This window comes from Carassius auratus, unplaced genomic scaffold, assembly GCF_003368295.1.
Source record: "Carassius auratus strain Wakin unplaced genomic scaffold, ASM336829v1 scaf_tig00214021, whole genome shotgun sequence".
NCBI classification, from domain to species: domain Eukaryota; kingdom Metazoa; phylum Chordata; class Actinopteri; order Cypriniformes; family Cyprinidae; genus Carassius; species Carassius auratus.
The window spans coordinates 299,134-314,801 of record NW_020527496.1 but is presented as its reverse complement, the minus strand read 5'-3'; the positions used below and the strand labels follow the sequence as shown (position 1 = coordinate 314,801).

At 39.7% G+C, this 15,668-nt stretch overlaps 1 protein-coding gene across 2 annotated transcripts in view; it reads left to right on the top strand.

Moving 5' to 3' along the window:
- The window catches only part of LOC113090787 (adenylate cyclase type 2-like), a 76,869-nt gene that overhangs the window by 59,348 nt on the left and 1,853 nt on the right, over window positions 1-15,668 (top strand). Inside the window, exons 15-21 of one of the 2 annotated variants that reach the window (XR_003287256.1) lie at window positions 1,412-1,496; window positions 8,800-8,937; window positions 10,351-10,467; window positions 11,035-11,219; window positions 12,335-12,419; window positions 14,149-14,290; window positions 14,425-14,567. Coding sequence is in view for 1 of the 2 variants with exons in the window: in XM_026256381.1 (XP_026112166.1) it covers window positions 1,412-1,496; window positions 8,800-8,937; window positions 10,351-10,467; window positions 11,035-11,219; window positions 12,335-12,419; window positions 14,132-14,290; window positions 14,425-14,571 (916 nt within the window). In the remaining variant the exon portion in view is untranslated. Of the gene's footprint in view, window positions 1-1,411; window positions 1,497-8,799; window positions 8,938-10,350; window positions 10,468-11,034; window positions 11,220-12,334; window positions 12,420-14,131; window positions 14,291-14,424; window positions 14,572-15,668 lie in introns of those variants that run through there. The other variant, XM_026256381.1, reaches the window with a different exon arrangement.

The window sequence follows — 15,668 nt, the reverse complement described above, 5'->3', positions numbered from 1 at the left end:
CAGTGTTGTGACGGCCAGGAGACGACCCTCTGGGATCGTTGGCAGCTGGGTAGGTGGGGGGGACCTCTGTGGCTCCTCCTGGGAGAAACTCTCCCACAGCCGGGCATAATTGCGGAGGATCCACTCCCCCTCGGGCGAGTAGGGGAGGGTGACCCCCTTCCTGTCGGTGGGGGATGACGTCCAGCACTGCCTCCGGAACTCCACCTGACGCTGAAGCTCAGAGGCCCTCCTGCCTGCTGAGTTCCTTGGTGGTCGGTTCATTCTGTCAGGGTTTGGCAAGGAGGAACTCAGGTGCAGACAGGAAGTAACTAAACACAGGATTTATTTAACAAAAAGGGAAAACAAAAACCCACGAGGGGGAAAACACTGACTAGGGAAAATACAAAATAACTGAACAGGACTGGGTTAACGAGATAAACAAAGACTCAAAGCACGGGAACACTAACTATAAACAAACACTCACGGTAGTACAACGACTTCTTTGAGGGGTTACAAGGACAATATATCTCAGGAGGCTGACAGGAAGAAACACATATGTGGAACAATCTCAGACGTGGAACAATCACAAATGATGAACAATCTCAGACGTGAAACAATCACAAATGATGAACAGTTTGAGGAAACAATGAACCGACGAAAGACAGAGCACACTGGGAGATCTAAATAGGGGAACTAATCAAGACACGACAGGTGGCACAGATAGGACAATCACGACAAGAAAAGGATAACAAGGGGGGCGGGGCAAGGGAATGAGACAACACAAGCACATGGCCAAAAGACAAGGCCATGTGCTTGTACACAAAACACGGGTTTGCCATGATCCTGCCTCAAGACTAGGAAAAATCAAGAACACGAGGGCAGAATCATGACAATATATGTATATAATTTAGGTTTTAACATTTAGGTTTTTTTGGTTTTGGTTTTTAGTAATTTAACATAAATTAAATTTCAAAGCTATTTAAAAAAAGATACATAAAATTAATAAAACTTACACTAATTATAAACATGAAAGTAAATTCAAAATATGAATAAATAATATAATAGTACAAAAATAAATAACACCCCAAAATTTCTTAATTCTGGTTTTGATGGTGGGCTATTTTGAGCTGGAGCAGGTAGTAATCACCCAAAACACCAAGCAATGGCTAGCAGTGCACTAATAAATATTTTCAAACCCTTATCAGCCACATACCAACCAAACACAACATCCCTCAAACACAGGTACTGCCAAAATCACCAACAAATACCTGAATTCAAACGTGCTGGGCAATGGTTATTGACTCCATATATGGCATAACATCTATTTCTGCTCTTTTCATGTCAGAGATTGCATACATTTTGGATGATCGGAGGTATACATGGATGATTTGTAAATACATTTTGCAGCATCTTATGGTTTTGTTTCTCACAGAACTACCGTCCTTGGAGTTTCATACGGGATGGCTTTCCTGCTGCTCGCCTTGATCCTCGCCATTTGTTTTGCTGGTCACATACTGGTAAGTGCTGCTCACGCTTGTAGAAGTAAATATGAAGTAGCTTTCTCTGAGAGTGAATTGTAAGTGAATGAGGCAGGCTGGCTTGTGTACTCAGTCTTTTCAGATGTTACGTGTTTTTCCATTTTTCATGGAGGCAATTACTGTGTACTGAAATGTCATTTAATAAGTCGAAGTTTCCGCGCATTTAAGACCATCATCTTGTCAGACAAAATGCCATACTGAGAGGAAAAAACACCATATCAAAACAAGATTGAAATTTCCTTGTTTTAACCTGAGGAGCAACACTCTTTTTCAGCTCTTAGAGAGTGTTGTCTGTAATCAAATTACCAGCTACTTTGGACCTGTGGAGCATAAATGGCTTTAGTAAATGTCACCTGTAAGTCTCTCTTTACTTTCTCCCGTTTTTTCTTTCTTAATATATAATGAAAGCTTAGAGTGAAATAGCTTATTTAATATTAAAAGGTCTGTAGATTCTTTCATTGAAAATCTGTCAAGAACACGTTCTGGTTACACCAAAATCAAAAGAAATGAATAAGGAATGGTGTTTTCTTAATGAAAATGAAGCCTATTTTTATGACCAATCAAATGATATTACATAATATTTCAAGCAAATATTATTTAAATTGTAAATCATTTACATTTCAATTATTATTATTATTTTACTTATAGTTATACTTTTATTCCATTATTCAAAAAATGCTGTACTTTTAAACTTTGTTCATAAAACTTTGTTTGTTTCCACACAAATATTAAGCAGCAGAACTGTTTTCAACATAATAATAATAAGAATTGTTTATTGAGGAGTAAATCATCATATTATAATAACTTCTGAAGGATCGTGTGACACTTAAGACTGGAGGAATGATGCTGAAAATACAGTTTTGTTCACAGGAATAAATTCTATTTTAAAATATATTCAAATAGAAAACAGCTATTTTAAATTGAAATAATATTTCATAATTTAAATAAGCACAGCCTTTTTGAGCATAAAAAGTAAGCTCAAAGGCCAATTTAACATATTTGTACATTAAATAAAGTGCACAAAATCAGTATTTTGTTTAGGCAGTATTTGTGGCAGTTGATAAATCATGTTGCGAGATTTGTCCATAAGGAGTGCGATTTTGCACCAATGCTTTGTTAAAGGATCAGAGTGTCATGTAATATTCTCATTTAAACATTAACAGCCAATTTAAAAATATTGGTATAGTAAAATTCACTAATTCACAAGATCAATACATCCTTTATTAAACCACTTTGTCGAGTTTAATGCATCTTTACAGAGGTCGAAATGCCGGACACTCAACTGGTACTTCCACCCCTCGTCCAGCCTCCTCCAGCCGCCGCTCGACGTACCAGGAGAGATCCCCCACCACTACTCCATCCGGGAGTATAGTCTCGGTAGGCACCTCCTCCCCTGGCCGCTCGAACTGACTGGATAGAGTATCAGGTTTGACGTTCTTAGCCCCCAGCTGGTACGAAAGGGTGAAGTTAAAACGGTCAAAGAAGAGTGCCCAGCGGGCCTGGCACGGACTCAACCTCTTGGCCGAACGGATATATTCTAGGTTCTTATGATCCCTCCAGACCAAGAAGAGCAGCGCCGACCCCTCCAACCAGTAGCGCCACTCACCCAAGGCCAACCTCAACGCCAGCAGCTCATGATTACCTATGTCGTAGTTTCGTTCAGCCGGGTTAAGGCGATGGGAAAAATATTCAAAAGGGTGCACCTTCCCATCCTTACTGGAGCGCTGGGACAAGACCGCACCTACCCCAACCTCCGACGCGTCCACCTCAACAATGAATTGCCGTTCAGGATCTGGAACAGAGAACAGGAGCAGAGATAAACCGGGACTTTAAATTATCAAAGGTCTCCTGAGCCTGAGTACTCCAGGTGAATGGTACCTTAATGGAGGTGAGCGCCATTAGGGGTGCAGCTACCTGGCCAAAATTCCTGATGAATCACCGATAAAAGTTGGCAAAGCCCAAGAAACGCTGCAGAGCCCTCCTGGAGTTGGCGACTGGCCACTTGGCGACAGCCTTGACCTTGGCCTGATCAGGCTTGATCTCCCCTGCTGAGACTATAAATCCCAGGAACGAAACAGACTTGGCATGGAACTCACACTTCTCCGCTTTGACATAAAGCTGGTTCTCAAGAAGCCGTTGGAGGACCTGGCGCACATGCTGAGTGTGTACCTGAGGGGATGGAGAAAATATGAGTATATCATCAAGGTACACAAAGACAAACCTATTAATCATGTCTCCCAACACGCAATTGACCATGCCCTGGAAGACAGCCGGAGCATTAGTAAGCCCAAACGGAAGGACCAGGTATTCATAGTGTCCCGTGGGGGAATTGAAGGCTGTCTTCCACTCATCGCCCTCACGAATATGGATGAGGTGAGGTCCAATTTAGTTAAGACCTTGGCTCCCTGCAAAAGTTCAAAGGCAGATGACATTAATGGCAAGGGGTACCTGTTCTTTATAGTTATGTCATTTAACCCTCGATAATCAATGCAAGGACACAGAGAGCCATCCTTCCTCTTAACAAAGAAGAACCCACCGCCAGCAGGGGAGGATGAGTGGTGGATGAGTCCGGCCTTTAAGAATTCCTGAATGTATGCATCCATGGCCTCTCGTTCAGGACCTGACAGGGAAAAAAGGCGGAGAAGTGCCTGGGAGGAGATCGATGGCACAATCAAAAGGCCGGTGAGGAGGCAGCGAGGTGGCTCAGGACTTGCTGAAAACCAGCCGCAGATCGAAGTACTCCGCCGGTACCCCAGTGAGGTCAGCATGCTCCACCTGCAACACAGGAGGCACAGACACAGGAGAAGAGGCAGGACAAAGGCAACATGCATGACATGACTGACTCCATGAAACAATCTGACTGCGGGACCAATCCATATGAGGGCTGTGATGAGCCAACCAAGGATGCCCCAGAACAAGTCTGGCATGAGGGGACTTCAGAAGGTACAGCACAACTGACTCATGGTGATTGCCTGAAACAACAAGACTTACACGAGGAGTGGTGTGGGTGATGGTGGAGACCGGCTGACCAGAAAGACCCCAGACCGTGATAGGAGAAGGAAGAAAAATGGCTGGAGTCCCCCAATTCTTAGCCGTGCAGTAGTCCAGGAAACTGGCTTCAGCGTCAGTATCAATAAGTGCCTTGCAGAAGTGATCTGAGCCCTGGTACTTGATGGTGGCAGAGAGCTGGGTACGTGACTGAGGGGAGATAAGAGGAGAAACACCCACCAGGACTCCCCGGTTGACTAGTGGGCTCTGGCTTTTAATGGGCACGACTGAACAAAATGACCTGACCCTCCACAATACAGACAGAGGCCCTTCACCAGCCTATGTTGTCTCTCCTGGGCAGTCAAATGCAGTCGCCCCAACTGCATGGGTTCAGAATCCATCTGGGGTGATTGAGGCGGTTGTTGAGTCTTGAATGGCTGGGTATCTTCTAGCCCCCAAGATGGACAGGAAGTCAAGCGTCGTTGACGTAAATGAAGACGGCACTCGACACGAATGGCCAGGTCAATAAATCCCTCCAGGGTCTTTGGCAGCTCGTGCATCGCTATCTCGTCCTGAATGTCAAAGCTCAGCCCCTCCCGAAACATGACAGAACACTTTGTAGTTCACGGAAGCAATCACTTAATTCGGCCATTTAGGCAGTGAGTGTCTCTCCTCCTGAGCGGTGGACGAAAGCTTGGTGGCTTGGTGGCCACGGAGAGCACCTTGATGTGCAATAGCCGATTAAACGAACTCTTCGCCCGCTGGATCCATCTCTGGTCAGTCCATACTGTCAGGGAAAGGAACAGGATCCAACTGCGGTTGAATGAATGACACGTTTTATTGATAAACTCAGAGGACTTAATCCGCTGGAGCACGAGACAGTCAGCACTCTGCATGAACAGCCAGCTTGATGATCCTTACGGCGACAGCCGCACAGCAGCGGGGAACAGGTGGCAGATCAGCACTGGAAAGCTGTAGCCAGAGTCCGAAGGCAATGCATAGGGAAGTAGAGACAGCCGCCTGGTAGATGTGGGCTACTGAGTAACGAGAAACAAGGTAGAAAAGAAAAAAAAAGCAGAACAGCAGATCGACTAGACAGAGGGAAAGATACAAAAACGGAGTCAGCAAACTATGGCTAGCAACAAGAAGCTTACTTTAATAACGCTTACGGACCGACACAAGATAGCAAACACAAGGGCATGATAAAGGGAAGATAATCAGAGCAAGACAGGGTGCAGGTGAGGGAGAAAACGTTAACAGGGATAACAAGAGGGGCGGAGAAAACATAGCGGGAATAGTGAAACACCTGGCGAACCAGCAAAACCCAAATCATGTGCTCCAGGACAGAAAAAGCCTCAGCCCCCACTGAGATCATGACACATAGAGGAAAGAGCATTATTTAAAGGGGAAATTCACACGTTAATGAGTAGCAAGGGTTAAGTAGCTGCATTAATTACTTTTATGCCATTGATCAGGCTTTTATATTATTTTTTTGTTACTATTTGGGGTAACAAAGGGTTTTATCGGGTTGACTGAAATAATGCAATAACTGACACTTTAAATCAATGTTTTAAGCAACAACAACAAAGCAATTGAACAAAAAACAGATAAATACAAAAAGTAGCCAAATATCTAAACATGTATCTGTGGCGAGTGGGGCGGTGCCGAGAGGCGTGGGAACGAGGAGTGAGGCCAGGTGTAGTGATTGAAGATGAGCTGCACCTGCGCCCCACCGCCAGTATCGAGTCCCACGTAGGAGATGGAAGGATATAAAACTGGAGCGACGACCGTGAAGGACGAGAGAGAAAAAGGCCTTGACAATATTTTATGTTTTGCTTTTTATTTATGCGCACCAGTCGTCCGTGAGGGGCTGGTGCGCCATTTTGTGTTTATTTTTCAATTATTAAAATGTTTTGATTGTGCGCCGGTTCCCACCTCCTTCTTCCCAATGTATATGGAGTTTTTGTATCGTTACAGTATCCAAATCCAAATCTAATACAATTAATTTATTTGTGATTTATGTACAAATTATGTGCAATGTCTAGGGATTGTTACATAGGGCTATACAGGCATCTAGTGGCAACATAATGGTACTACAGCTAATAGGAACTCACCTATATATACTGTATAATCTGGGGGAGTGTTAATAGGGACAATCCTAAAATGTAACAATGCTAAAAATATATATTTTTTTAAATACGATTCAATTTCTATATGTAAAATGTAATTTATTTTTCGGTGAGGTGGGGGGGGGGTGACCTTGACGTGTGAGATTCAACCTTATATGCACTCCATGGAATTCCTACTATTATCAGTGTAACCTGTTTTTCTGTGTATTGAGGTGTCAAAAGGCACGACCTTCAAAAGAACTAGAAGGGTTTGCATGCCGTTCACCCCCCCCCCCCCCCCCCCCGGTCGACTTGATTTGTCCCCAGTTCATTAACCCAGCTGTTTCAGTTGAAGATTAAGAATTCATGATGATAAAAAAAATAGGCCACACTTAATGGAAACCTTGCATTAGCCCAAAAACCTTGTGTGTGTGTGTGTGTGTGTGTGTGTGTGTGTGTGTGTGTGTCAAAAGAAAAGCAGATTGAATGATACTTTTTACTGTTTTTTTTTTAGCATCTATTTTTGTGCAGTAAACTGGTGGTTTAGGTAATTGCGGGTATGAGGGGCAATTTTTCATAAAGCTTTGGCACTCAAGTTGAGTTTATTTTATGGTAGGACTCTCTTTTGGTTTCACAAACAACTGTCAGAGTCATGAGTGCCTAAAGCTCTATGGAGTTTAGTTAAGAGTCTCTCTGCTTTGTTTCCCATCTCACTGATGTTAGAGTTTACATTCGGCACACAGATTCACAAATATGAAAGAGGGGTAAAGGTTATCCAGAAGAAGTGCTGTGTTTAAATACTGAAAGCTATTTTTTGTGTTTTTTATTATTATCTTTAGCTCCTCTACCTCTTTTATTCTTTTTGATTTAAGCCTAAAGCATTCTTGCACATGGTCTAGGCTGTGTTTTGTAAAGTGCTTTTCCATTGAACTTCCATTAATACTCATCCTGACAATGTAGCATAAACGGAATCACTAAAGGTTACTCGGCCACTACAGACGTTACATTAGTAGGCTACTGCAATCAATCCAGGATGAGTTTTACAAACAGATCTCAGTTCCTTCAAGGTCATGAAGTCTTATTTTAGATAAAAACACTACAACACACAACACTTAAAACTACCCCATGTTCTAAACTTTTCTTTCAAAAGCCTCGAAAGTGGGTGTTGGTAAATAGTGGTACACTGTAAAAAATGACTGTGATTTAATGGTAAAAAAAAAAATATAAAAGCGCTACAGTACTAACCTGTTAAATGATTAACAGTAATTTCCTGTAAATTTACTGGGAAAACCCTTAAACTGACCTTCCCAGAATTCTCTGTGTTGCATGTCAAATTTTGTTTGAATTTTATGTTTTTTCTTTGATTTTTATCTGTTATTTTTATTAGGGTTATTTGTTACATGTTGATAAATTAATGTTTATTGCTTATTTTAGTTTAATGAGTCGCACCATGATGGTGTTTAGTGCTTGTGAGAATGACACTGTGCACCTTCTATACATGTTATTGTTTAAAAACTGCCTGTTATGGGCTTTTTCTCATCACGTGACTTTCTCATCACCTGCTTTTGGTGGTTACCAGTGTATTACAATGGTACAAAACAGATTTCAGTACTTCAATAAGTTGGTATATTAATATTATGTAAATTAAATTATGGTATTAAACTGTAAATTTACTGTATGTTACAGTATGTTATAAAACAGTTAAACCTAAAATGGTGTTACAGTATTTTTTACGGTATAATTCTGGCAACCACATCTACCTTTTTTTTACCGTATATTTTACAGATTATTTTTTACAGTGTATGCTAAACTACTATGCTGTAACTGTAATCTTATTGAAAATACTTGTTTCAGCCAATGGAATTGCTTTTGAAGTCCAAGGTGGATCAAATTTTATGGGCGAAGAAAACCTAAACCAGCTATGTTTCAGAAGGGAAGGAGTCCTTAATTTAGTCAATTGCATTTTTATGGAAATTATGAAATTGTGAATGCCGCTTCATCTTGCCTTCATCTCAAGTTGAAATAGATGGCTTTTTATCATTATATATTCACTAACTGTGAAGTTATGTTTATTAATGTGTCTCTGACATCTGGGGCACAATCATAACCTTGAGCATTTGGAATAGAAGCAAATATGCTAATGACATTGGTGGGAGTTAAATATATATTTTTTCTTGTTGCTGTAGCAATGGGGCAAAGGGGCCTCCTGCACAGTGCCCTGGCTCCCCGGCTCCTCTAAAGTCATCACCAACAAGCCCTGGATACGACTTGCGCTCACCATGGCAACCACTGCACTTATCCTAGTCATGGCTGTGTTCAATATGGTGAGCATCACTACTACTTGGTCTATCAGCTAGATCGGACTGCTTTTAAAATGACTGACATTTTTATGTTCCTGTATAATTAATTATGAGCATGTTCATAAGATAATTATTCCCTGTTTGCTTTTGTTATGTCATTATCATGAACTGGTTGCTGGATTTATGGTTCAGTAATTCAAGAAACTCTTTAGAAATAAGAGTTATATTTAAAAAATCAAGATTCAAGATTGTATTTGTCACGTACAAGTCATAGGACATACAACAAGCAGTGAAATGTATGTCTGGCATACTCGTTTATTCTTTTAATCTTGCTCTTGCCTATTTTTTCAAACCACTTATGATCTATATGAGGATATTTTCCCCAAATAATATTACAAAATATGACTACACTATTGAAGCTCTGCTGTAAGTCCAAGTTTTGTATATATAGAAAATAGGCTGGGACCAAGTACCGAACCTTGAGGAACCTCACAGGTAATTGATGTGGCACAGGCAACATAATTGAAAGAAAATACACGAGTGATAATACAGTTTATCTCTTATAGTTAAAGTGATTACTTTGTCGAAGACTGCTACATAAGATGGGTGATATAAAGGCTAGTTACCTTCTTTGTTAAAAGCTGCATGCTTTGAATTCCTAGGATACATAAACCTATCAGTATTTACACAATATATTAGATGACACATTCATTTAGACAGTTGGCTAATAAATCAATCTCCAGTTTTTGGCCCAGTTTGAGGGCTTTAGCTATGGAATCTGTGGTGGAGTAGAATTAGTGTCAGCTGTCTGGTTGAATTCATCACTGTAGGATCACTGTACTAGGGCTCTGGTCCAGTTTGGATCTAATTATATTATCCCTGAGCTCAAGTGATTTGTTGTCCCTATTGGAGAAAAACACAAGAGAAATGTGACTGAATACTTGGGTTTTCAGTTTCACACACCTACGATTAAATATTACACTGTTCAGCTGGGTTTATTAAAACTTTGATAGTTTGTTCTCTTGCAGTGACAGTCATACATTATTAATTGTGGCTTAAATGTCAAAACATTTTTGGACCCCTGTATTTCTGTAATAAACAAATTTAAGTAGTCACACCACAGATCAACATGCTTCTAATATGTTCTAGGGATACCTTCTTTTCAATTAAATACTGCACCAAGTGAACAAAAGCTCTATCCACAAAAGCTTCTATTCTGTCAAAGTAGGCAATTGTTCATCTTCCATGCTTTTCCCATCTGTTTGCAGCTCTTTGATTTTTGTTGAATTTTGCACTTGTGTTAAATAAAAAATGTTGTGTACTTATAAGAAACATATTTGTTACAGAATGCAACAGACGTGTTTAGCTTAGAATGATGGTGTATTTCTGCTATAATTCCCAAAATTTGTTTTTTTTACCATCTGTTTGGGTTTTAAGTTCTTCTTAGGTGAAGATAGGATTGTAGCATCACCTCCACTCAACATTTCCAACAACAGTATGGATGGTCCATATGGTCAAACTACAGACTCCTCAAACAACAAGTTCTACTTGCCAGTAAGTTCAAGTTCATGCCTTTTGCCTACAAATCTCTTCTCTGAAAAAGAAATATGAACTGAATAACCTTTTATTCACAATACCTGTTGTATTGTACATCCTGTGTTGAGACGTGGGTCTAAAAAAAGTTATCTGTATCTTTGATGGAACAGACTTGTGAGTGTCCTGAAATAAACCAATTTGTCTACGCTTGCATCAGTAAATAATAAATAACTTTATACTGTATGTGATTATGTATGGCGATATTTAACATCTTAAAAATATACTGGAAAATATAGTCATGCACTGAGAGCTATGTAGTGCATACATGCAATTGGATCTCTACAGATATTAAGATGGTAGACAAAAGCAGGAAGATAATACTCTTGGTGCATATAACTTTTTTTTTTTTACATTTCTTAGTAACATCCATTTTGTAATATTTCAGGGTCATCATATGATAAGTATGTTCTGTTATTAAATTCTTAGCACTTAAATTAAAATTTCACAGTTCTCTTTTCACTGATACTGATTGGCCGTAATGAATGTACAGTTGTGAATCTGACCGGCTTTCTCTTCAATTGGCAGTATTTCATCTACAGCTGCATTCTGGGATTGATCTCATGCTCCGTGTTCCTGAGGATAAACTATGAGCTGAAGATGATAATTATGCTTGCTGCTGTAGTGGGTTATAATATCATCATTCTTCAGACCCATGCCTCTGTACTGGATGATTACAGCATGGCCCTCTACAAGACCCAGCAAACGGACCGGTACTGGATTTTCACATGGAGCATATACATACACATATACAGGGGCGCTGCACAAGATGCATAGGCAGTCCTAATGCCCCCCCCCCAATATAAATATATATTCCAGACTTTTCAAGGTATGATGGCAAATCAATGCCAAAGCATCAAACACTGATGCTTGCGCGCACTGTAAATCACTTCCGCAAGAGGAAAACTAAATAGGGCGCAAGAAACGGGAGCCTGCGATCTCATTTCAAACTCCCGCGTGCGCGTGACGTCCTATGTGTTTTTGTCAGTCGTGGGGCGGGGCTTGCTGACCATGTCACATGCGCGAGAGTTTGAAATAAGCTCGTGGGCTCCCGTTTTCTCACGTCCAATTTAGTTTTCCTCTCTTGGAAGTGATTTACCTCGCGCACAAGTATCAGTTGTATGCTCGGTTATTATTGGCATTGATTTGACACCATATCAGGGGCCCTCTCTTCCTTTGGGGCCCTGGTAATCAGTACGGGTTTTACCCCCAGTCCGACGCGCCTGTATACATACTGTACAGTGACGCTAAAGAAATGTCACAAATAATCAACAGGGGTTAATTATTTGTAGATGCCACTTATTTAATATTTCCATTGCACACACACACATTTAGTGAAATAATTAAGAATTGTGCCACATAGATACATCTGGTAACTGTGAAGGCAATTTTTTCAAGAAGCTCTCTCAATATCTTAATTTGAGTGACAGGTGCTGCTGCTGAGATGGCAGGCTTGTGTGGATTAGTCTTCTCGGAGGATTTGACAGTGCTGGACATGAAACATTTTTAAACATAAGCCTACTGCATTTCTCTCATAATTATTTTATTTGGTATTATTCTTTCTTTGTTTCTTTTGTTATTGTTTTCCATTTCCATTCCTTCATTAAGCCTTTCTGAATGGAGCAAGATTAAGTAATGGATCAAATTGGCAACTGCCCCTGCAACATAATGACAGTTTATGCCTAAGCAACATTAGGACATTATAAATCGGAGTTAGACTGACAAAATGATGCTGAGAAGTCTGTATTCTGTCCATACACACAGTGCATTTGTCTCTTTTGTGTCCTCTTGACTTCTGAAGTATATATTTCTGTATGTTCCCCCTCAGGCCAGGTGTTCTTAAAGACCTGAAGACCATGGGCTCGGTGTCACTGTTCATTTTCTTTGTCACTTTGCTTGTGCTGGCGAGACAGGTGAGTCTCTCTCAATCTGAAACCTAAAATAAAGATATGCTTTAACACTGCTATCATATTTGCTTTGTTTTTGAGAAGTTATTTAAAGAGTTGTGTTATGCTGAAGTATTTGGAATGAGATCCACTGATCCAGGAATAGTTCACTCCAAAATGAAAATTTGCTGAAAATGTATTCAGTTTGTTTCTTCATCAGAACAGATTTGTAGAAATGTAGCATTACAGCACTGCCTACCAAATTATCCTGTGTAGTGAATGGGTGCCGTCAGAATGGGAGTCCAAACAGCTGATAAAACATCACAATAATCCATCAGTAAAACACATGGACTCCAGTCCATCAATTAACATCTTGTGAAATTAAAAGCTGTGTGTTTGTAAGAAACAAATACATCAAGGTGTTTTTAAATTTAAATATTCCTCTATCCGCAATATGCTTTCTCCAGTGGAAAAGTCATCTTGTCTGGATCAGGTGAGAAATATGCACAGATCAAGCACTGTTTACAAGCAAAAACAGTCCAGAAACATTCAAAACAAATGTGTCAGTGGATTTTGATGTTAGAGGGCAACAGGAGATGGACTTTTCACAGGAGCCAGCATTATTATGCACTGGTATTTTGGCTAGAAGTGATGGCTTAAATGCCTTGATGGGTTTGTTTCTTACGAATACACAGCTTTTCACTTTACAAGAGAAACAGACCCGTCTACATCTTAGATGACCTGAGGGCGAGTCAGTTTTGATTTTTGGGTGAATTATTCCGTTTAAGATTCACTTTAAATTGGAGATCTTGGAATTAATTAGAGAGAAAAATCCACCAACAAGAATTACAGCAGTAATGCATGTTTTAGTTTCACCTCTGACAATTTTAACAAATGTATGCAGCTTACATAACACATTTTTCTTTACTGAAAAGGGCATATAAGCCAATGACAATTGAATAATAGACGTTAGCCTCATCTAGAAACAGTCACTTCTTACCTTGAAATGTGAATTTTTCAGAAGTCATTTTATGACTAAGCTCAGAGTTTTGTGGCAGCACAAATGTGTTTTATTTCTATGGCTTCAATTATTATCAGCACTCATCGGCCTCTTGCTGCCGAATAACATAAAGCTTTCCTGCAAAAAAGCATTGAATAAATACTACAATATAGAGAGAACTGTATGTATATCAGTCTGTATTGAAACCTTGTCTCTACAGGTCACCCGTGGGTCAGTTTTTTTTTCAGTGTGTGCTTTTAATTCTGAGATTAATGAGAGGCTATTTGTCCCAGGATAATAGGCCTGTCTAATGAAGTCTGTTTTTGAAATGTGCAGTTAGGTGAATTCATTTATAAGTAATGCCTTGTTCGGGTTGATCAGGTGATAGGAAAGCCGGGGACTGATTTTTCTCCAAAGCAATGAACCAGACAAAAATAAGCAAAAGCAAATATAGACTGAGTGAGAAAGACTATCAGTGCATACTTAATGCCTTTCAAGGTGCCATTTCCCCTGATTCAAGAAGTCTTTTTCATGATGAATGTCTGCTGGAACACAAAGCTACAACTCGGAGAAAATTGAAGCAATTTTTCATGATAGCAGCCCTTTATGCAAGAAAAATCCATAAAAACAATGAACTGCCCTTGTGTGCATTTGATTCTGCTTTCTTTGTCGTCTTGAAAGCCACATTACGGTGATCAGATGTGTACCACCTCTTTACCTCTGTGTCCTCTTGTAACAGAATGAATATTACTGTAGGTTAGACTTCCTGTGGAGGAACAAGTTTAAGAAAGAGTGTGAGGAGATCGAGACCATGGAGAACCTGAACCAGGTGCTTTTGGAAAACGTACTGCCTGCCCATGTGGCAGAACATTTCCTGGGGAGGAACTGGAAGAACGAGGTGAATGGCATCCAAATGTCCAAAAACACCAGTGAAAAGTGCATCTATTGTGTCTTTATCACCAGATATATATATATATATATATATATATATATATATATATATATATAATTTTTTTTTTGTATTTTTGACAGGATCTCTACCATCAGTCGTATGATCTGGTGTGTGTGATGTTCGCCTCCATCCCAGACTTCAAGGAATTTTACACAGAATCTGACGTTAATAAGGAGGGATTGGAGTGTCTCAGGCTCCTTAATGAGATTATAGCAGATTTTGATGAGGTAAACTCACAGACACAACCTTTGCCATAACCAGGGTTTGAAAATTAGTGTGGTCTGTGGTGGGGTTAAGAAGTGTGTTATAATAACCCCCTACAAAGACAACTCATTATATACACTAACACTTTAAAAAGAGACTGACATGTAGATGTGAAAGGTTAGGGGTGGATAATGTTATCAATTACAATGCATGTTACTTTTATAGTTTTCATTAATAACCATTGCTATATACATAACTTTGTCAAGTGCTCTTATGGATGTTTTTAGCAAGACTTTAATTTCATTCTGTAACCTACTTTTACACATCTGTGTACTGCTGTTAAACGCTACGGTTTTTAATAGCATTGATAACCTTTCTGACAGATAATATCATGATGTTTTTTTGTTTAGTTTTTTTTGCGGCTGTCTTACCGAATGTGGTATCGTGCCAACAATAACGAGTCCATTGGCTTTTTTGAATACTGTTAGTTTGAGTGCAGTGTTGACAGATAAAGTCCAAAGGTGCTTATAATAGCTGGATCTGGCAACACAGTGGAGGCTGTCCCCATGCCCTCACTCACAACTCTCTCAAGCCTCATTCACTCCGTCAGCGTCTCGCAGTGATCATTTTCATACCACGGATGCTAAACATTTTTGCAAACTCTCTAAATGTATTTATACATGTAGAAGATGAAGATATGAAGATTTTAAACAGTCATTTAGAGAACAAATGTTCATTTTGAATAATTGAAACAATTAAAAAATTACCTCATCTGACTTCTGCCATGAACACAACCCTAATATTTTAGCAGCACTAAAGTACTTGTGAAGATGTAAACATCATCTGCGATAACTGATCCTTTGTTACTGACATACTGCCAATTGATCTTATGTAATGTACGCCTATTTAGGTCCTTTGGTTAGTTTCAAGCAGAATATTTCAGAAATTAATTTAAAAACTAGCACATTACAGTGTTAAAACATTAAAAGTTGGACTGTTTGATGCATAGAGAAAGTGTCTGCCTTTGAAAAATAAGTCTTTGTGGTATTAGCAGTTTCAGATAAATAGCACATAAATAAAATGAACTCTGGGTGCTTTATGTGACAATTATACGGTCTCT